The 21,495-nt window shown below is 49.6% G+C and overlaps 1 protein-coding gene across 1 annotated transcript in view; it reads right to left on the bottom strand.

Annotated features, from left to right (window-relative positions):
• NOC2L (NOC2 like nucleolar associated transcriptional repressor) overlaps positions 1 to 21,495 on the bottom strand; it is a 33,031-nt gene that overhangs the window by 8,821 nt on the left and 2,715 nt on the right. The window contains exons 6-15 of the mRNA NM_001030876.2: positions 21,214 to 21,304; positions 20,711 to 20,789; positions 19,956 to 20,066; positions 18,665 to 18,778; positions 17,799 to 17,987; positions 16,136 to 16,275; positions 13,220 to 13,331; positions 7,463 to 7,576; positions 7,208 to 7,309; positions 3,082 to 3,225 (exon numbers count right to left, since the gene is read on the bottom strand). Of these exons, the coding sequence (NP_001026047.2) occupies positions 3,082 to 3,225; positions 7,208 to 7,309; positions 7,463 to 7,576; positions 13,220 to 13,331; positions 16,136 to 16,275; positions 17,799 to 17,987; positions 18,665 to 18,778; positions 19,956 to 20,066; positions 20,711 to 20,789; positions 21,214 to 21,304 (1,196 nt within the window). The remainder of the gene's footprint in view (positions 1 to 3,081; positions 3,226 to 7,207; positions 7,310 to 7,462; positions 7,577 to 13,219; positions 13,332 to 16,135; positions 16,276 to 17,798; positions 17,988 to 18,664; positions 18,779 to 19,955; positions 20,067 to 20,710; positions 20,790 to 21,213; positions 21,305 to 21,495) is intronic.

Below are 21,495 nucleotides of genomic sequence, written 5' to 3'. Positions count from 1 at the left end.
CCCACAGGCTTTGCTTTATCCCACTGCAAAAAGTCCACCTCGTGCAGCAACAGAGACACGATATGCAAGCAGGAATTTAACAGGTGAAAGACAACGGGGATGAGCAATGGGAGAGGTTTAATACAGGTCCATAAAGAGCATCCAGGCAGGGCTGGTGCACCGCTGGCTCCAGCAGCTCTGCTGCAGACGCCGCCAGGCAGACAGCACAGCTCCACGCTACACAGGGAGGGATTCCTGTGCACTACAAAGTCACCCCACTTATAGATCAGGCTGCTATCAGGCTGCCAGCTGTAATCAGGCCATTTGTTGATGCTGCTCGGTATGGACAGCTTCTGAGAAAGGCTCTTCTTAAGGAAGCCAGATGTCTATTTGCTCTGTCTGAGACAGCTCTTTTGGTTTTAGACTGTGCCGCATGCAGAGATAAAAAAAAGAAAGAAAGCCCACTGAAACACTGCTATCTTTCTAGTCTGCACACCTCAACATGAGTCTGGAGAGCGGATGCCACCCGACCAACCTCAAGCATTTGCAATTCTCCTTCTGTGTCTGCCTCTACATCACTGTGCTGCTAGGGGACACCCAGTGGGGACCAGGCCCATGGTGCTGGGGCTGTACAGATGTAACATCGCTGCCCTCCACAAACACAGATGAGGCTCACTTCGACTCCTTTCTCTGCATGTCACATTTCAGCGTGCTGCTTGCAAGAAGTAGCTCAGAATCTGGGCTCTGCTCCTTGGAGTGGAGCAGGCACAAATGCACGGATGGGAATACCAGAGAGCATTTGCTTTCAATTGCTCTTGTTGGCAAAGGGGACGTGCAAATACTTCTGGCCTCCCTTTTTTCCCTCCTCACGCTTCCTCCTCCCTTCCCTTTTCTGGCAGCGTTTGCTCCTGCAGAAATGCCAGTGCCCTGCATATGCTGGAGGCAGCCTGGCAAACTCAGCCCAGATTTCGAGGGACACTCCAAGCCATTCTGGGAAGCCCGGTCTCTGTGAGAGTTTTGGTCCTTTTTGGAAATCTACAGCATCTATTTGCAAAGGAGCAGGGGGAAAGCGCGTGGCCACGAGCTACAGAGCTTGTCCCCAGGCACAGAGATAAACCAGGATCCTCCACGACAGAGAACCACTGAGCAGGCTGTCTGCTTTGCTCCCAGGAGCACTGAGAGCCCATTAACCCTAAGAGAAGAAAGGCTTCCTTCTCTCACAGGGCAACGACACGATGGCAGAAGTATATTTTGCACTAGGAATCCAGGCATCCTCTCTGAGCAGCGCTTTGCATTGCTGCTATACCCCTTAAGTTGCAGCAGAAGAGCCCGTGTCCCACCAGGCTGGCCAAAACACCACCTGCTTTCCCTCACCAACCCTCTTTCCCAGAGGCAGGCTGCTTGCAGCTGCCCCACTGGGACCAGCCCTGCTTGACCCATGCTGCGATGCTCCTGGGCAAGCAGGTGCACCAGCATCAGCCAGGAGCTGTGCAGGCAGCAAGATGTTAAAATAATCCATTCTTAAAACAGGGGCTGCAGCTAGAGCAGCTGGGAAAAGCAGACTGTGTGGTAGAGTGGTTGGAAACCCTTCCTTTTTTTTTTTTAAGCCACGATCTTCCCCAGCCCATCATTCCATAGAGAGCCCTGGGGGCTGAAATCTCTACCTCTGCAGAGTGGGTGGGTGGTCACAGCACTGTCTGTCTGCAAAAAAACACAAAACAAAACCCTAACCACTTCGCTCCAGACGGGAAATAATTCCTCTGGCAAAGCAGCCCCAGCCAGAAATGCTTTTACAGAACCCAAGACTATTTCATCTCTTCAAACCAGCTCCATCAGCCCCTTAATCCCAGAACAACACTGCTGTGTCCAGGCATTGATATGGCAGGATTTCAAAGGATAATTTTCCTGCAGTTACTGCCCCTGCGTGTCCGAAGATGAATTAGTCTGCACCGCAGCCCTGCTCCATGCCTACCTGTTAGCAGCGATATCCAATGATACCACATGGCCAAAGAGCCATCGCTCTGATCCCATCAATGACCTCCCAGACACAGATATTTTCCCCTCTCTCCTGCTAGGCAAGGAAGAATCAGAGCCGCCACTTACTCAGAGGCACACACACACAGTTCACCTGCTACCAGGCTTGCAGAGGGCACTGCGCTGAATAAACACAAAGGCAAAGCAAATAGAGCTTCACTAACAAGGCTTCTCTATGGCTTAATTTGCATAGGGCCCAAATTTTCAGCTGAGCAGGTCAGCAGGTCCCCAAAGGACTAAGGAAAGCAGGTAACACCCCTAGCAATGCCAGTTTCGATTCAGCAGGACAGCATCTCTCAGCCTGTTAGTCAGATGGCCAACAGCTCGTTTCCTAAGGTATGAGGAGGTCTCCAGCATCACCCCAGCCACTCTCTTCCATCTCAGCACTAAGGCAGAATTACTCTGAGGTTCAACTCATGGACCCCACGTGTCAGCCAGGGCCAGTGCAGCTTTTCTGGGCATCAAATGTGATCAGCATCTTAGCAGCAGGAAGGACAGCAGACAGAGGAATACACCAGTGTCTCTCGAGAGCAGTATGCCTGCTTGTGGTTCTTACAGCTCACAACTTTACTGATTCCATCATCCTGTTTCCACGAGGAAAGGTTTGCCTCAGGAGTCTGAATTGTCACATGTCAGCTGTTCTGTGCTGCTGGAGACAGCTCTCTGCAGGCTGGGGGGAAACCTACAGAGAGGCAGAATCACCCTTTCACCTTAGCTACAAACTGCCGCCTATGCACTGGGAGTGGATAATGAAAAGCAAGAAACTTCCCGGCAAAGGGTATGCCCCAGCAAAGCAAGGCTCTTCCACACTCGTGTGTGTAACCAACAACGCAAGGCTGTAATTTATGGTCTGTATTTTCCATGAGTCTCTTGGTTGCAGAGCTTTGCCAGCTCCAGCATCAAGAGCCCAGCCGAGCTCAGTTGTTTGTGAGCGTCTGCCCCACCCCACGCTCCCATTCCATGATCTGGTCCTCCCCTCCTCCCCCCCCCCCCCGCCACCCCCCTCAGCCCCAGCAGCCGGAGCCTGACTGTCTTTCCAGGAAGCCCAAATGGAAGCAGCAGACTCACCACAGACTCCCTGCTGGCCACACCGAAGGTAGCTTTCTGACGCCTGCTGGCGATGTAGGCAGAATTTTCCTGCAGCTTCTCCAGGAGCTGCCGGATGGGCTTGCAGTAGTTGGCAATCTTGCATTCCTTCAGGAAAGATTTGAGCTGGGAGGAGGGAAAGGAGAGGAAGAATGAAAGCAATGTAATCGTTTCCAGAGCCCCTCGGCAAGAAAACATCTCCCACCTCAGTGGCAGCATGGGGTGCTGCTAGATGCTGTTGTAGTGCAAGTACCAATGGCTCGTGCTTAGGCAGACAGTGAGGGAGACCGTGGACCAAATGCACAGAGAGAAGAAGGAACAGTGGATGCAAGGTGGCCCAAAGCACAGAGAAGCTACAGCTGGGGTGGGAGAAGGTGTCTGTGGGATAAGGCAACAGCTATTGGGAAGGGAATACCGAGGGCTGTGGCTTGAGGCTGCAGGCTGGGATTGAAGGCAGAGATTGAGATGCTGCTGCAAATGGGGGAAATTTCTGCAGACTGGGTCTTCAGCATAGCTCAGTGGGAAGTGTGGGGCTGCCAGAGCTGAAGGTCATGCCAGATGGCCATCTGCAGGGTCATATGGGGCCAAGTTAGCTTGGTGTCTGAACTACTGACCCAGCTCTGACGGGCACCTCCTATTTTTCAAGGGCAAAAACCCACAGAGGCACCACACAAGACTTTACAAGATGACTGTGTGGACAACCCACGCTGCTGTGCCTAGATACTCCTTTCTTTTCAGACCCAAGGGCTTAGGTGGGATGGCTGGGACAAGAGCCAGTCTGCCAGGAAACCACACGCCCTACTGCTGCCAGCCAGACCATCCCACTTGCACAAAGTCAGCTCCTGCCCCCTCTCTGTGCAGGAAACACACTGCTGCTCTCACACAGTGAGACTATTTCACTGCAAACTGAGCCTGTTTTTGTGTTATTGCCTATCTCAGTAGCCACGTCCCCAAGCAAACCCCTCTTCTCCCCACCAGTACAAACCAACATGCACACAGCCCTGACACCTCCAAGCTGAATGGTGAGGCTGCAGCGGATGCTCTTGCTGGCAGGAGGAGAGATGTGGGTCTCCACATTGACCCATAGCTTGAATTCCAGCTCAGCATGCTGTCTTGCTAGAAGTTTTTACAGGAGCAAGCTCCTTGCTAGAGCCACACACACACCAGGCACTTGACATAGAGAAGGAGACCCAATAGGGCCTTCACCTCACTGGGACCTGCAGATGTTATCAGGATTGAGATAATGGGTTTCTAAGCCAGCAGACACAGTGCTGCCTCCTCTACTTATGGCTTCAAAAGAGAGGGATGGGCAAAGGAGGGGTATGTAGGCTCGTGCCAAGCCTACATGCCAAGTGGGTGGGTATGAAAGTGCCCCTCTGTCAGGGCACCGTGCTCTGCTGGGTGTAACCCTGCAGGATGCCCTCCATCACCCAGCAGCAGGGCTCCTCTCGTCCCTTTATCCCCAGCATACCTCCACCTGTCAGTGCTCATCCAGCTCAGACAAACCCCAGTTCATACAAACACCTTTCTCCCTTCCCACAGAGCAAAGAGCCCATCAAGCAAGTACAAAGAAATCAGCAGCAAAGCGCTTCTGCTGGTCAAGCCTGTCCTATCCTCACCCTCCCTTTCTAAAATATTTATTTTTTAGAGGCACTGCATATTTATCTCCACCAAGAGATGCGTTTGTCATTCCATTTATCTCACTTGATCCCCACAGCTGCAGCCCCAGATCCATTTCATCCGCTGCCACATACATTATCATTTTTCTTTCCCTGCACAGAGTGTCACCTGAAATCCTGCAAAATCTCAGCCTCTATCTGGGCAGGTTGGTGCTGTGTATGCTCACTCTCACAGCTGTATGCTTCATTTCTCCTTCCCCCCCCCCCCCCTCCTCTCCCTGACCCCTGCAATCCCTCACAGCCCCACTGCTATCTGCCACGGATATTAACGGGAGGTAATGAGATCTCAGCCCCGTGTGAAGAGGCAGGGAGCAACCAAGAGGGCGAAAGAAGATAGAAAAAAAGGGACTCTCCGAATGCCTTTTTTTTTTCCCCTCCGCCAACCACTGCTTTCCAGAATAAAAGCAATTAGAACATATGTGTGTCTGTACGTGTCTACGCCGTTAACATCTCGCTGCGATTAGTGGGATTGATTCTGTTCAACTGCCAGCCTTAAACACCGATGCTTCAGACCAGCAGAGACCACAGCAAAACCCCAGCTCCTCTTACAGCAAACGACACAGGGAGCTATAAGTGATCTGAAGCAGCTGGGCCTGTGTGTGTGTGCCAGGGAACCCAAAACCACTCCGACCCCCCACTCAGAGCAGAGGGAGCGTTGATTGGGGAAGCAGAGGGTGAGCATGAGGCTGGTAGGGTCACAGGGACCTCCTGCCCTTCTGCAACTCCTGCCTAGCCCACATAGGACCCTACGGAAGGGAGCCAGCCTATACGGAAGCAATGACTGCCCAGGGGTTGACCCAGCTGGCTGGCTAGAAAACAGCAGCCTTTGAGCTGCCTCCCTCCCCGCTGCCTCTGCTCCCCTTTGATCTGCCCGCTGCTTCCTGCCTCGCAGGCTTCCCGAGTTCAGGCTGAAGGCAGCTCAGCCCCGCTTCTCCCAGAGCTGCTGCTGCAGCCGTGGCCAGCTGGAAGCCAGCCCCTGCAGCACGGCGCTGAGCAGCGTGAGCTCATTGCAAGGGGAAGGATCGGGACAGATGGATTTTTATCGTTAACTGGAACCGTTCCAGGGGAAAAGCCTCCCCCCCCCCCCACCCCCACACACACATTTTCCCGAAGGCTCTCCGAGATTTTGGGAAGCTAACCTCAGCACCCTGGCCCAGCAGACGCCACGAGGCTGTGGTTAGCGGCAGCCAAACAGGAATCCAATAGCATTAATTCTCTGCAGAAACACAGCCCCGTCTCAGGGAGCATTTGAAGCCACGGAGCTCTCGGTGCCAGAGGGCTGTCAGCCGCTCCTCATTCCGGCTCCGACAGCCCTGCTGCCCCCAGCAGCTGCTGGCTGAGAGGAGAGGGCTTTGTTCGCTCCTGATAAGCGAGCGCAGGAGCTGCTCCTTGAGCCCAGAGAGCGCCTGTCAGCTCCCATTAACCGCAGCAGCAGGCTGCCAGCCAGGCAGTGCCCGTGCCAGGCAGCAGGGCCCAGCCAAAGGCATGTGGCTGGCAGCTGCCAGACCGCTGCACAGAGCAGAAACAAGGGGATCTGTAGCACAGGGACCCAGCTGAGATGCTGCTCCCACGTCAGCCGGAGGCACCGCAGTGACAGCGTGTGCAGACGCACTGGCTCGTGGCATCGAGGAGAGGTGTGTGTCCCCACAGAGCCCTCTGCCAAGCCTGCATGACACCTGCCACTCAGGAGTTAAAAATAGAGAGGAACGAGAGGAAGGGAGGGAACAAGTTCCAAGTTCCAACACGTTTGCACTGAGCAATCTTGCTGCTCAATGCAGAGGTCGCAGCTCATTCTAAACCAAAGCCACCCAGCTAGCAAGGTGTTAGGGGAGGATTATGCACAGTACACCCAGACACACAACCCTATGAGGCAGTTTTATTGCAGACAATGAATTATGTAAATGTGAAGTGGTGAGGGAGAGCAGCCACGTGAGAGGGAAAGGAGAGCACTATGCAGCAGTGCTATTACGTGCAGCAAGGAAGAGGGACAGAAATAGGAACTGGGGCGTTTTGCAAGGAAGAGTGTGGGATTTGGGGATTGCCATCTTGTGAAGAGCATGCGATGGGAGGTCATAAGGCAAGCAGCGTGAGCTCTGAGAGCACAGGTATTACAGGGAGGTAACACAGCAATTTGGGCAATTCTAAACCAATTAAGAACTGCGTTCACTAGTCAGAAATGTAGCACTACAGGGATCACGTAGCACCTCATCCCCCCTTGTATTCCAGAAGAGTGGCTCATTCTAAAGTCCTTTTCACCCACCTTCACAGCGTTGTTTTAGATGTGACACCCCCAGAATTCCCCAAAAACTATGATTAGGGAGAGGTGAGCAGCTCTCCCCTCACACTGTCAGAGTTTGGAGTTAGGTTAAAAGACCTTATCCCACTCTGTTCACGTTCACGGCGTGACCAGGAGATGCCTTACGCCTTACCTGAATGACAGTGGGGAGGACCAGCTCTGGGAATCCAATGCTGTGGGCTTGGCAATGAAGATACTCAAGAATCAGGTCATAGAGCTGGTCAACGAGCCCATCCTGGGTAGGGAATGCAGAAACAGACATCAGATAAGAACCTGCCTGGGAAATGAGTCTCTAACCTATGGAATGTGACCACAAAACACATTGCCAGGGCAACTTCTGATCATGTTTCTGAGGGTGGGCACTGTGGGCAGCTGGGGTTCCACTTACTCGGTAGGCCTTCTCCTGCAGGTTGGCATTTGAAAGCTTCAAGATCACTGCAAAGTTTATAGGCTTAGCACTCATGCGCCCCGGCCTCTTGTTGAAGTCCACTTGTTGGAAAATCTACAACAGAAGAAATGGAGTCTAAAGATGATCACACCTCAAAACATACACCACGATCCTGCTGAGATCATGCTGTCAACAGCAGAGCTGAGAAGGCAAACAGAAGTCCTGATTCTTGATTGCCTCTTCTGAGTACTGTTCTTCTTTACACACCCTGGCAAGGGACAGCTTGGGAGCCTGCGTGCAATGAGCAGCAGTTCAAATGTGAGGCTTACACAGTACATGTCCTGCCCACCTGTGTTTCTGAGCACCTACAGGCAACCTCACATCCCTGCCTCCAAGGCACTCAGACTCTAGAATCCTCAGCGATCTTAAATCTCACTCTGGGGGAGGAAATAATTTCTAGTCCCTCAATGCAGCAGCAAGGCATCCATCATCAGACCCCAACCAGCCAGGAATATGGCAATACAGCACAATGATTGCTGGAGGGCAAGGTGGGGGGAAAGGGAGGTGGTCAGGTCACACAGATGCCCCCAGGCCAGAAAAACATGGAGGCAACTATCGATTTTTTTTTTTTACATTTTATTTGTCAATCCAGGTTATTTGGAAGGGAGGGACAAGCTTGGTGGCTTGTGAAAACAAAGAGCCCTAGCCTAGAGAATCGATGCTATAAACCTCGTTATGCATGGTTATTTCTTTGGCCAAAACAATAGTATTGATCCCTTAGGTCAGATGCATTAAAGCAAAAGGCACCAAGCCTGTGAGCTGTCTACATGCCACTAGGCAAGCAGAGAAATGCAACTAGAGATACTAGTGAGCCTCTCAAGACATGTGGGAAGGGGGGAAAACATGGTTCCCAGTTTAAGATTGCGTGGAACAGCTCAGCTAGTGGCCAGACTGGAAGGATAAGTGATGTCTAGGGATGCTGTGGCATAGCAGAAAGGGGATAAATGATGGATAAGAGGGCCAGAAAATGGCAGAAATCAACAATCTGACCCCCTGTGATGAGCATCAGCAGTCAGAGAAAAGGACAGGGCAACAGGGGTAGGAAGGAGATGGATTTCGGGCAATCTCAAGGCCAGTTTCTAGAGAGGTGGTGTGTGCAGTGTGCTCAGAAATAGAGGCTGAACTGCCAGAAGAACCAGGGAACCAAGGCTGCACCCACAGCACATCCACTTTATTACCCCATCCTCATTTCCTTCTCTCAGGCTGTAGCAGAAGCCCCGTGGCAGTGCTTTGATCAGCCCCAGGCAGGCTGCCCCAGGCCAGCACACAGCAGGGATGCTGAGCACTGCAGGACATGCCTGCAGCTCCTGTCCAGCTGCTCCACCACCCTCCCACTACTATACCCAAGGCACCCAGCTAAGCTGCTCCAGTTCAAACTAGCTGCCTTTTTTTTTTTTCCTCTAGATGCACATATTAATTCCCTGTTTTCCATTTTGCATCTCATCCTGTCACTAGGTACCACTGAGAAAAGTCTTCACTTCTTCAGTCACACAAAGGTTGAGAGGAGAAGTGTCTCCTGCAGGTCATCTGCTCCAAATCTCCACTCAAGGAGGGCCTCCAAGAACCAGCTCCAGGCAGCTTCTGAGTATCCCCACATATAGAGACTGCTTTCAATACCCCCCACTCACTTATCTGGTCCATGATTCATCAGCTTGTCTGGGAGGAAGTTATGAGAGATGGTATCCAATACCTTGATATGATAAAGTGAAGATAAACCACCCTTGCTCTCCCCACATCCCAGCCCACTGTCTCATTATTTGAGACCATTAGATTGGGCAGATAACACCTCACTTCAACAACTTCTGACACACAAGGAGTTGTGATCCACAACTTAAAAGGTGCAGTACAGCAGTGAAGGGAGGAGAATGATGCAAATGAGGAATGAGAATGCATATGCAGCGGGTGCAGCAGTGCAGCCTTTCTTGCTCTTCTTTGCACCTTCCTTTGAGTCTAAAGATCTCATTCCTCCTCTGTGTAAAGGATGCAAAGAGCCCAGACTGTGTACAAAACCAGTGCTTAAGTGTTTAACATTGTCCAGCACTACCTAAGCTCCAACCACAATCTTCACATCCTCTGTCCACCACCCACATGTTGGACTTCAAGCCCCTTGGGACCTTCTCCAAAGCAAGCTGCACATCCAAAACAGAACTCAAGCCATTTAAGTGTCAAAGTGAAAAACTCTCACCTTCCTAAGCTTCTCAGGGTTAACCTCTTTCCCAATCCCTCCACAGGGAAGCTAATTTTAAATTGGCATGCCAAGCCTGCCTGTGGGGAGATTTCCACCTTGTTTATCCACACCTGCCTTCCAGCAGATGAGCCACCGGTTCTCCTGCTGCAGAAACTAGTGCCTGTCACAGAATAATTGAAGTGCTGAAAAAAATATTAAAAGCCTGGGATCTCACAGGCCCTTCGAGGGGGGGGAACAACACAAAAATAAAAGCCTGCCTGCTTTACACTCTCTCGAGCCATCTCCTTTTGCCTAAGAGGCAATTTCAGCAATTTCTTTCACTCCATCCTGAAAAGTAGAGCCAAAGAGGACACAGCACTGGACGTCCGTGCTGGGGAGCATCAGCCCTTGTCACGATGCATCAAGCAGACAGCTCTTATTTCTATTGGCAGGGGCTTGGGGAATTCCTGTGCCTATGGGAATCGCACAAACATTCCATCTGCTGTCTCCTGAAAGCACAGCATCGACAGGGCTGAGACAAGAGGCAGCAAGGGCTTTCTTGATGGTGAGGGGGAAGGGAAACTGTTACATGGTCCCTCCTTACAGAGAGCTTTTCAGAATCTACTTTAAGGCTATACAAAGCCTTCTCAAAAAATCAAGTGGCTCCAGGTGCAGACAAAACAGGGCCACAAACTCCAGAGCCATTCCTTGACCACATTTGGATTCAGCTGCAGCAACAGACCAGGCAGTATGCTGTCTTTCACATCAAATGGAGCATGGGAAGGCTTCGATCTGCTCCCTGACCCCAGCCATGCCCCTTGAGTCTGTTCCTGCTTAAAATACCAACACTGATTAGATTCCTATGCCTCATGATGAGATCATGATGTCTCACAATTCTATGTCTCAAACTGGAGAGAGAGAAGAAAATACACAGGCATTGGAAGCAAGGCCAGGTACCCTGGGAGGAGTATGGGGATGCTGCTGGGCTATATAGAGACGGGGTCAGGAAGACCAAGGCTTAACTGAAATTAAACTTGGCAAGGGGTGCAAAGAAGAGCAAGAAAGGCTTCTACTGGTACATCAACTGCAAAAGGAAAGCCTGGGAGCGCATACTCCCCCTTAGTGAGCAATACAGGCAGCTGGGAACAACAGACAAGGAGAAGGCTAAATATAGTATTCAATAACTTCTCCACCCTCTCCCAGTCTTCACTAGTGACTGCTTTACACACAGCCCTGGAGCAGAAAGCTTGGAAGGTGGGAACTGGGAGAGCTATGCCCATCCCACTGTAAGCAAAGATCAGGTTCAACAAACCCAAGTACAAGGTCTACACCCGGGCCACAGCAATTCCTGCTATCAGTACCAGCTGGGGGACATAAGGATAGAACACAGCCCTGCTGGAAATGATTTGGGGGGTACTGGCAGCTGGACATAAACCAATGTGCCCTCACTGCCCAGAATGCCAACCATATTCTGGGCTGCATCAAAAGCAGTGTGGCCAGCAGGGTGAGGGAGGTAATCTTGCATCTCTGCTATGCACTGGTGAGACATCACCTGGAGTACTGCATCCAGACATGGAGTCCTCAGTACAGGAGAGACATGGAGCTGCAGCAGTGTGTCCAGAGCAGGGCCATGAAAATGGTCCCAAGGATAGAACACCTCCCTGTGAGGGCAGGCTGGGAGCTGGGGCTGTGCAGCCTGGAGAAGGGAAGGCTGCAGGGAGAGTTGAGAGGGGCCTCTCCATGGCTAAAAGGGGGGCTATAAGAAGGGATAGACCCTTTAGCAGGGTCTGATGTGATAGGACAAGGGGAAACAGCTTCCAACTAAAAGATGAGAGATTTCAATTGGACATCAGGAAGAAGTTACCTCTACAAAGAGGGTTAATATGTGAGCTAGTATGAAAAGGCTCATTGTAAAGCACTAAGTTGGGCATCAGAACATGGTTTCTCCTCTCAGCCAGACACCTTGGACTTCAATTCTCTTCTGTGTGCTGGTGCTCCTGCCATCTCACCTGCACATCTGCAGAACACCTCCTAGGGTAGGATTTGTGAGACCATTCAGAGACCTCTATGGAGAGGAGCTGGGAAAAACCAGAAGGGCAAAGGGAACAGCTCTTAGGAATTCCTCATGGTGTTTGAGGGATCCCTTGCAGGAGAAGGGCAAGGCTGGCAGCTGCTGGGAGGTTTGAGGTTAACACTCCAAGTTGGAAGTTAAAGGAATGTGAAAGTATGCGAGCAACACACCCAACATGCATGCAGACATTTCCCCTGCTCCTGTGTCACCAAGGCGTAGACAAGCTGGGCCAAGCAATGCCTCACACAGCAGGGTAGGATGTGGTCAGGGGCTCGTGGAAGCAGGGAGGAAGCTCAGCACTCAGTGTGGTAACATCTGGCTGGAGCCTGACACAGATTACAGCCAAGGTGTTGGGGCCAGAACGCAACGAGGGGGAGGCAACCTCAAGGGGAAAAATGGCATCTCTCAGAGCTTTAGAAAAAAATAAGCAGCAGAGGAATCATCCTCCCCCCCGGATCCACCACCACAGAGCAGAGATGCCTCTATCACTAAATCTGGCTGGCAGAATTTCAAATGTGTGTGAACAAGAGGAAGGAAGCAGGCGAATGGCAAAGCCACACAGGCCAGGGCCAGGGCAGAGTGGAGGGGGATAGGAGGAGATTTATAAACACCACCGACTCCCGCAGGCTCAGAGGATGTGGTTTGTGAAGGACGTTTACAACAACACAAAACCACAAGAGCCTCTGCTTCAACAGAACTTGATTAGGAATGAGCCTGGCTGACTCAGGTCATTTATTATAGAAGCCTCCCTCACTCTTGCCAAACGCCCTGCCTTATGCTGACCCACTGGTGCTTTGTGTTCCTCACCTTGCCCTGTTCCCTCACACAAAGGTTCTTCTTCTAAGAAAGATGACTGCCCTACTTCCGTGCCCTCACAGCAGCACAGCAAGACCTACGTGGAGAGATGTCAGCAGTCCGATACGTGGGGAAGCTGGACAGCCTCAGCATTATCCTAAGAGAAAGAGCCCCAGTATTTCAACTGAACATACTGCATTTTGCCAGGCTGCCTTTATGGGATACTTCACCTAAATAAAGTCTTCATTCTTAGAAGGAGGTTTTTTTTTTCCTTTTTCCTTTGTAAGTGGTTATGAGAAACCCTCCCTAAGACACATACATATCAACAGGATCAAGTAACAACACAGCTCAGGGTGTTACTCCAGCCAGCTGAGCTTCTGAATCTCTTCTTTGGCACACCCCTTGCCTGTTCCAACTGCATTAGCTTAACCACCCAGGAATGTGTTTTGCACCCAGCTGATCTCAGATACTCTCCCCTCACAGGAGAATATGAGTTTAATCCTATTTGCTAACCATACAACACATTCTGCCTGACAGTGTTTGCCAGGAAATTTAGGATGTAAGCAGATCAGACAACTGTGGGAGCTGTTGGTGGGTATGGTAAATGAGTACTCATTAAGCAACAAGCATCAGCCTCTGCTAAGATCAGCAGGAACCAACTGACCTCCAGGATGAATGGCAACACTGGGATGAAGGTCCTGGTGTTCTCTGACAGCAATGTGAGGGCACGGATGCAGTGCATGCGCAGGGGGTAGAAACGAGCTGTGGGCACCAGCCTGGAGAGCAGAAAGAAGAAAGAATATCAGGTCATGTTAAAACAGGAGCTGCACCTGCAGCCTTCAGCAACATTCTGGAACAGTTTCTACACTAGAAAAGAAGGACAGCTTTAGTATCACACAGCAAACCAAGCTGTGGAAGCTATCCCACAATGGGAAATAAACTTCACGTGTGCTGAAGCTGTAAACACTAACAAGTTTCTGCAACCCAAGCACCAGGCTGCCAGGTACTGATGGGGAAGGAGCTGCCCCATGCCACATAAGCCAGCAGAGGACAAAGCAGTGCCCATCAGTCACAAACCTACCACTCCAGAAACCTCTCACTATGCACCACCTCAGCCTGAAAGACACGGATACCCCACCATTAGCAAGTTTGTTTTCTTTAATGTAATTCCCAGACAACAGCCTTGCACCTGATAGATGAGTACATCACCCCCCAACCCGAAGAGAGCTTGCTGAGCAACCCAGGAGCAGGAAAAAAAAACACCATCATTTGACCAGGAACCATAAATCACCTCCATCCTCCCCCCCCAACCCCACAGAATAGTGAAATAATTATCATTGGATCCATTATAGAAATAAATCTACTTTGCACCCCTGATCTGGCACCAGTGGAGATGACGAAAGCCATTCTCAGGAATTAATTGATCGAGGGATAAACCTGTTAAACGTATAGATTTACTGTAAACCAAGACCATTAATTTTAGAGTGCTCTGCGATGCACCAATCTGCTTAACTTCCTGCTGGCTGGATGCACAGGGAATACAAAGCACAGCTGTGCTTTGGCTCTGCAAAGGAGAGCTGACCAGGGGTCACACCAGGGGTTCCTGCCTTCTCCTTTGAATGCACCAGGAGGATGGAGACCAAGACTTCAGTGCACCACAGATATTCATTTAGCTGTAAGCCAGGGAGGAACACCATGTTTATAGCCTGGCTTTCTGCCTTGTCTGCTAGGGGTAGGAATAAGGTAGGAAAAAACCTTTCCAGGATGAAGGGAAAAGAAAGAACAGGAGCTCCTGCAGCAAAGCAGCATTGTTCAGCATTGCTAAGGAAAAAGCCATCAACTCCAGGCATTTCCCCATTCAGCACTCCACCATCCCAGATGAGCATCTTGATCACGTGCCTCTTCAGCACACATTTCTGAGATGTATTGTTAAAAATAGTTTGAAAGCATTTTATATGCTGGAGCACAAGAAAATGAAGGCGCTCATTTTCATTTTAACAGCAACTCCCTGCTCCTAATTATCTCGTTCCCATCATGTTTCTAATTCTGCCCTGGTCCCTGCCTAGAGCAGAAAGCCTGTGAGGAGTGGTGCTTTCCCCACGTAAGCCCCTGGGGCAGCACAAGGAGCCAATGGCAGTCCTGCAGATAGACATCCCCACTTGCTGCTTTTCAGTGGAGCCAGGCGCCACCTCCCGGCACTGAAGGCACTTGGGAAGGAGCATCTTCACCTCCAAGTGCTATCCATCGCCCTTCTGGTGCTCCCAAGAGGGCTACAGCAGCAGTGCAACCGAAAGGTTGTGCAGGAGAGGCTGCGTGCCCAGCTTCACTCCCTCCCACCCCATCGCAGAGCTGAGCAGCAGGGTGACAGAGAGGGGCAGCCCATACTGTCTCTTGCAAAGCAGCCTGCTGACTGTGATACCATGCAGCCCCATATCCCTATCTAAGCCTTCCAGAAATGCCTGAAATTAAGCAAGAACTAAGAACAGGCAAGTCTGCACCTAAGAAGTCCTGGGCACAGACTCAGGCAGCAGGAGCCCACGCTGCCATACCATTCCCATCCATGCTTACATATCTGCACATCCCACAGATGCTAACATATCTACTCTCTGTATCCCAGACACTGGCTTTGTTAACCTGGGATCCATTTCTATCTTCCTCACTCCAAAACTCATCCAATCCTTTGAAGCCTTCTGAGATGGTAACTGCACTCCATGCCAACCAGCCCTGTACATCAGACAGGAGCATTATTTATTACTTGCTGATCTTGCTGATCCTCACCCAGTTCACCTTTCCTTGGCCCCAGCCAGCTGATTTATCCACCTAGACAGGCAAAAAACTGCCTTGAGTTGTCTGCAGGACAGCTAAATCTCTCCAACAGCAGTGGGAAGCAGCCTGGGCATATGGGGGATGGGGTAAGGATGTGTGCATGCTCTAAAGATCGTTTAAATCTGCTTATCTTCATCACCACTTGGGAGTTATTCAAGACCAGGCGGGTGGTGCTTTAAAGCTGAGAATCTGGTTACAGAGCTAACAGGATTTTGGAGATCACCAGAGATTCAGAAATTCCCTCAATGCCCATTAACAGCAGTTTCTATATAAGCACACAAACCACTAGGAAAAAAAAACATCTCAGCAGAGGCATACCAAAAACAGTAAGCGTGCCCCCAGTACTTCAAATAGCAACAAATACACACAAAAACCCAATTCTTCACAGAGCTGGAAATGAAGGCTTGATTCTGTGTTTAGCACACTCTGCTGTTAGGTTCTGCTGCAAGACAGTTAAGTGCATTTGCTCCCTGTACAACTGGGAGCTGTGCCCAATCCTTTGTGCACAGTATCTGCTTTTACATACGCCTGAGCCCACGATCTTAGCCAGGGAAATCAGAGGTGCTGAATTCCTCTTCAACAGTCTTTTAATTCCTCTGTGGCATGTGCTCACAATGCTTCCATCAAAAGCAGCTCACAGTTCCATACAATGCAATGTTACATCCCTATCACACAGCAGTAACATCCCTTAGTCAGTGCTCGGCTGTATCAGATGTGAGCAGTACTGCCAGTAGGGAGAAAAAAACCCACTTACTTGATGCAGCCTATGATGACTTGTGTCAGAGGATAGATCAATGGCTCCATGACCTCGCTGGGGTAGATCGTGCTGAGAACTCGACACCAGAAATACAGGCAGTGCACATATTGCCAGTTATAGACGGACTGGAAGTTCTCCTGCAGAAAGGGGATCAACACCAAGACTTGAAAACGGGGCACCTGAGAGAGCACTCTGATTTCTCTGCAAGACTCAGCATTCTCCAAGGGGAAAAGGATTTGCCCATAGAGACATAACACTCCACCTATGGCTCATGCATCACCCAACAAACTCAGTGCCGTGTCTGACATACAACCAGCAGCTTCAGGCTGGCTCAGCAGCACAAATCCAAGAGTTTTTCAAGAACATTTGGGCAAGTCCCTATCCACATCTGCCATGTGCTTAAGCAACTTCTCTAGTGTCAGACTGAACACAAGTCCCTTAAGTACACTCTTTCCAAGGAGTCATGCATGCCCACATACTCCCCACAGTCCAAAGCATCACATCAAAGTTTCTTAAGAGATTATGCTTTTGAAGGAGCCTCGGTTCCATCCCATCTTTCACACAGACTTCCAAAGCCCAGGTCACCCTTTCACATGATGGAAACAAGGCATGCAAGAACTGGAAAAAGAGCAGAAGTACTTAATGGCAACTACTGGCCTAAACCTTGTGACAGGGACTTGGGAGAGCTCTGTCATTTCCAGCTGCAGCCCAGCTCACTACAACGTACCAAGGCCTGTTCTCAGCTTCTCTAGTACAGCACAACCTGCTCTTGTAATCACCTTCCATAACCACCCACTACTCAATTTAAATTAATTGGCTTACTGCTGAGATTTGTACATTTTGGTTGTGCTGATGTCACATAAAGTTCCCACAACCCACCCCAGCTGTGAAAACAAGTGGATTTAAGTCTTGTCTGGGCCAAGTCTGAGTGTGTAAGAAGCCAACAGAATCCAATTAGGGAATATATATCCCAGACTTCATTTATCCCCATGTCTGAACAGCCAGGAGATTTAACTGGTTACCAGTCCTGCAATGTTTGGGAGCAGCTCAGCCATTAATCTATAGGGATCTGTTTTGCTAAACAAGAATAAAGCCAGGATTAGCAATCTGACTCAGATTTGCTAGGTCAGACTGGAGGTGGCCCAAATCAGGGCTGTTCCCAAGAGGTCTGAGCTGCTTTGTTCAGTGATGCCCTATAAGTAGTACAGATTGGCAATACCAGCTGCTGATAAGTGGGGCAGATGCATCTGTGGGCACTGCAGTGGAAAGATGTACACATCAGGGTCATTCCTGGTCCCCTCTACTCTGGGATTCTGCAACAGCAAAACTGTAGTTTCACAAAGGGAAACAGCACATCCAACATAGAAAAGGGAAAGCGTGTCAAACTCTTGGCAAGCTGCAGAGAGAGAAGTCACTTCCACTCTGCAGCAGTCTGCTCTCTCCTTCATTACTGAAGCTCTAAACTAACACAGAGAAGAATTCACAGACAGCTTTGAAGCACCCAGCCTCTGGCAAAACTATTTCTTGGCACATTATGAAATGGATCGGATAAGTACTGAAAACTAGGAGACACCAAAAGCCCCAGGTGACTACAGTAATTTTCCTCTCTCCACACATTCCCCACAGGAGGGTTACTCCTCCCACACTGGCAGGCACTCACCTTCTTCTTTATGGTCATTGCACTGCGCAGGTGAATGGCAAGCTGGCGGATGTAGATGAAGGCATGCTGGTAGGAGGTGTGTGTGTCCAGGGCATACATCTCCGTCAGCGTTCTCTGCATGAAGTTAATCATGGGCAGCACATTGGGGGAGGTAAACCTTGAATTCTTCACAAATGCAATGTACATTTGCTGCAGGGGAAAGAGAATGAGATACAACTGTATTGAAGTCAGAAGAAAACCTTCCCCACACTGGTGTTTCCTAACACCAGTGAGGCATTCCTTCTGTAAGAACAGCCACTTGAAAAGAATAAGCAAAGGTAGTTTTTGCCTGCTCCTTCCTCAACAGAGCCAGGAAGGAGAATCTTTACACCTCCACATTGTTTAGCACACAGCTTGAAAATACCCTTGCCATTGCTCCTCCAAACAAAGAGAGGAAAGAACTGTTGGGATGGCTTTGAGCCATACATACCTACAGCTGGTCACAGCGGTTAACACGGTTCTCTTTGCAACAACAGTAATAAAGCAAACTACATTTGGGAACCTCAGCTATTAGCTGAAAGATGAGAGCAGCTCAGCAGCACCAAACAGCATCAGCACTTGAAGAAAGCCCTCAAGATTTTGGAAGAGTATCTATCCTGTAGACAGGCACGTACCAGAGGCATTGCCTGCTAAGACTCTGCCTACATGCCTCCAGCAAGAATGGCAGTAGTAACAAACAGGAGGCCACACTTCAAACTAACAATTTCTCCCAGTTAATCTTCTGGGGGTGCCAATATCTGCTGTACCTCACACAACACAGCTTTTGCCTTAAGGTTTTTGCATATGACTTCAGGAAAGCTGCAGAGTAAAAGAAATGCCAGGCTTACCTTGAGCAAGGGACTTAGGTACACCTCTTTCCTGTGGCGACAGATCTTGTTCAGCACAAGGAAGGACAGTACTCTTACTGTTTCTTCACCTGTGCTCCACAAATGGATTGCTTGCTGGGATGAAAAAGATTCAGATAAGCAAAGGGACAAAGAGCCCCTCCTACTAACAGAAAGGCCTGAGCCCCCCCTTCACATCAAACAAAGCAAGGGAAGAGACAGATTACAAAGATGGCAGGTCATATAGGTACAGAATCTGTCACAGCAGCTATTCTGTCCTCCTGCTCTAGCTACAACAGCAAGCAAAAGGTTAATACACCCACGATCAATACAACTTCACAAACCAACATCTCTGAAAAATGGACGTAGTTTTATCGACATACACTGTGGCACAAACATGGTGAGCACTCAGTGCATCACAGCACTAACTAGACCAGCTTCAGCAGGGAGGACAGCCTCTGCAGAGCTCTAGGCTAACATACATCCCACCATTGACACATGACCTCAAACACTGCTCTGACTGATGTTTGGCTGCCTTATGCATGTATCTCTCCTTAAAATCTTGAAGAGGAAGTGAACAGATTTAGGCTTTCCTTGACCTGCCTGCCCTCACCTGTTCAGACTGCAGATTCACTCTGACACGCGTGGCTCTGTCAGAAAGCATCTGGTGCAGCAGCACCATAATCGTGGTGCAAGCTTGAAACAAGTTATCTCTACTAATAAATTCTTCAGGAAATCAGAAATGCTCCAGCCACAGGGCTGGAAAGCCTTTCTACAAAATCCTCTCTGCAGCAGTGATCAAACAATACCAGGTGTATCAGCCTCTCCCCACTGTGTACCATACGTCTTTACCAAAGTGTTCCCAGCCTCATTTAAATGACGTGTTGCAGCTTTTCGTGCCAACACATCACCCTGTTGCCCTCTTTCTGCTCTTCCACAGCTCCTCTGTTGCTCTTAAGCACTTAGCAGTTGTGACTAAGTTTCTGCAAAAATATTCCACCCCCAGCTCTTGAGAGTGTAATACCATCACAGACTAAACACAGCCTCAGTACCCAGGCAGCAAGTACTCCATCTGCAGCAAGGAAACAGACAGCTTCCCCAGAACACCCCCGCCACTTTGTGTGGGGACTAGCAGTAGTAACACGCAGCACTGTGCCCACTCATCTCACCATGAAAGAGTTTCACAGCACCCAGAAAGCCCAGAAGAGAAGCACAAGCCCTTTCTGGGACTGGAAGAAAAGAGAGAATCCAGTCTTGACCAGACTACCATGAAACCACAGCATGCCAACCTTACCTTGAGAAGTATCCGGCACTGCTTTGGGAAGGACAGATAATAAGGCACTATGGAACTGACATGCTGAAGGACTGCTGCTCCAACAGAGGCTTCTGTTAAACAAGACAGGAGCTAAAGGGAAAAACAAAACAAGCTTAGTCAGCATGCAGCCTTCCTTTAACCATTAAGCATTTCATTTTGCTGTTCCCAAGTAACGGTGTTACCAAATGTCTGGAAGAAAAGTCTCCTCTAGGAGGAAGGCCAAAAAACCCAAGCTATCTCAGGAATAGGGCAAGTCCATGACAGGTTAAATCACAGCCCTGAATGTACATCATCTTGGCAAACAGCACAGGGTGCTGGCATGTGAGTTCATCACCTATAGCCTCACTTGGACATACTGTAACAACTCAGGGTACAAATAAAGACACCTTACAGACAACATCAATGTCATTGTCACCTCACTAGAAATGGCCAAATCTTACTCTCTCTCCTTGCTCTGCAAGGACTCTGCTCTGAGTCTCTTGCAAGTTTTGCTGCAGGTAAGCAGCACCATAGGTTGAGGAAAAGGCTCTGTTGATCAAAATGCTGCTCCCGCTAGGTCAGTTCTGCCACCATTGACTCACAGCACACCTGCCTTGTTAATTAATTTGTTGACTGCTTGGCTCTCCATTTAGTGATGGTGAGCAAAAGCTCACCTGCCTCATTCCAAAACACCCAGATCAAAAGCCCACAGATACACAGCCCAATGCTGGCAACACAAACATGAAGTTTCTTACCTGGATGGTACAAGACAGGTACATTCTTACATCCAGTCGCAATTTGCTCCAAAGTGGACTGCTGGAAGGGAGGGCCATTCTGGAAGTGAACAAGAGTTGGGCTTAGATTTAAAAAGCAGTAACAAAGCATGAAGAACAGTGGATTTGTTTCCTCAGCACTGGCCAGTGAGTAAAAACATCTGCTTGAAGCACTTGGCCTCATTGTACGTAGAAGGCTTGGCCCCTTTCTCTGAAAACTGACTCACAATGCCTTAACACTGCTCTTGAACAAAAGCACACAGTTCCAGACACCATTCTGTTAAACCCACATGCACTGTGCAAGCAGCTGGAGTCTAACATTAGAGGACGCACTTTCAGAGGGAAAACAGGAAACTTGGCTAGGCAGCTCTGAGACATTGTTTGGGAAGGAGCTGCCATCTTTTTCCAGCCTCACTGCCAGAATGCAGTTCTGAAACAATCCCAGACAGCTCTCACCTGCAGTTCTCAAATCTCCTCAGACTTACTTTTGTTTGTTCTTAGGGGCTTTCACAAGCAGCAGCTTTTGCAGGTAGCTGAAGAGGTCCCGGACACAGAAGGACACAAGGGCATTGAACACTGGTTAGAAAAAGCATTTACAAATGATTGTTTTATATAAACATAATCGTGGTTTCTCAGCTAACCTGAGAAGAGCTCCTAGAAGAGCTGAAGCCAGTAATTCCTACAGAACTACAGAGTTTCCACAAGCTTCCAGCCCAACCCATGATTTCTGGTCAGAAATATACCACTCTCCCTCAAAATACAACTTG

Source organism: Gallus gallus, chromosome 21 (genome assembly GCF_016699485.2).
Source record: "Gallus gallus isolate bGalGal1 chromosome 21, bGalGal1.mat.broiler.GRCg7b, whole genome shotgun sequence".
NCBI lineage: Eukaryota > Metazoa > Chordata > Aves > Galliformes > Phasianidae > Gallus > Gallus gallus.
This window is presented reverse-complemented; position numbering and strand designations above follow the sequence as displayed.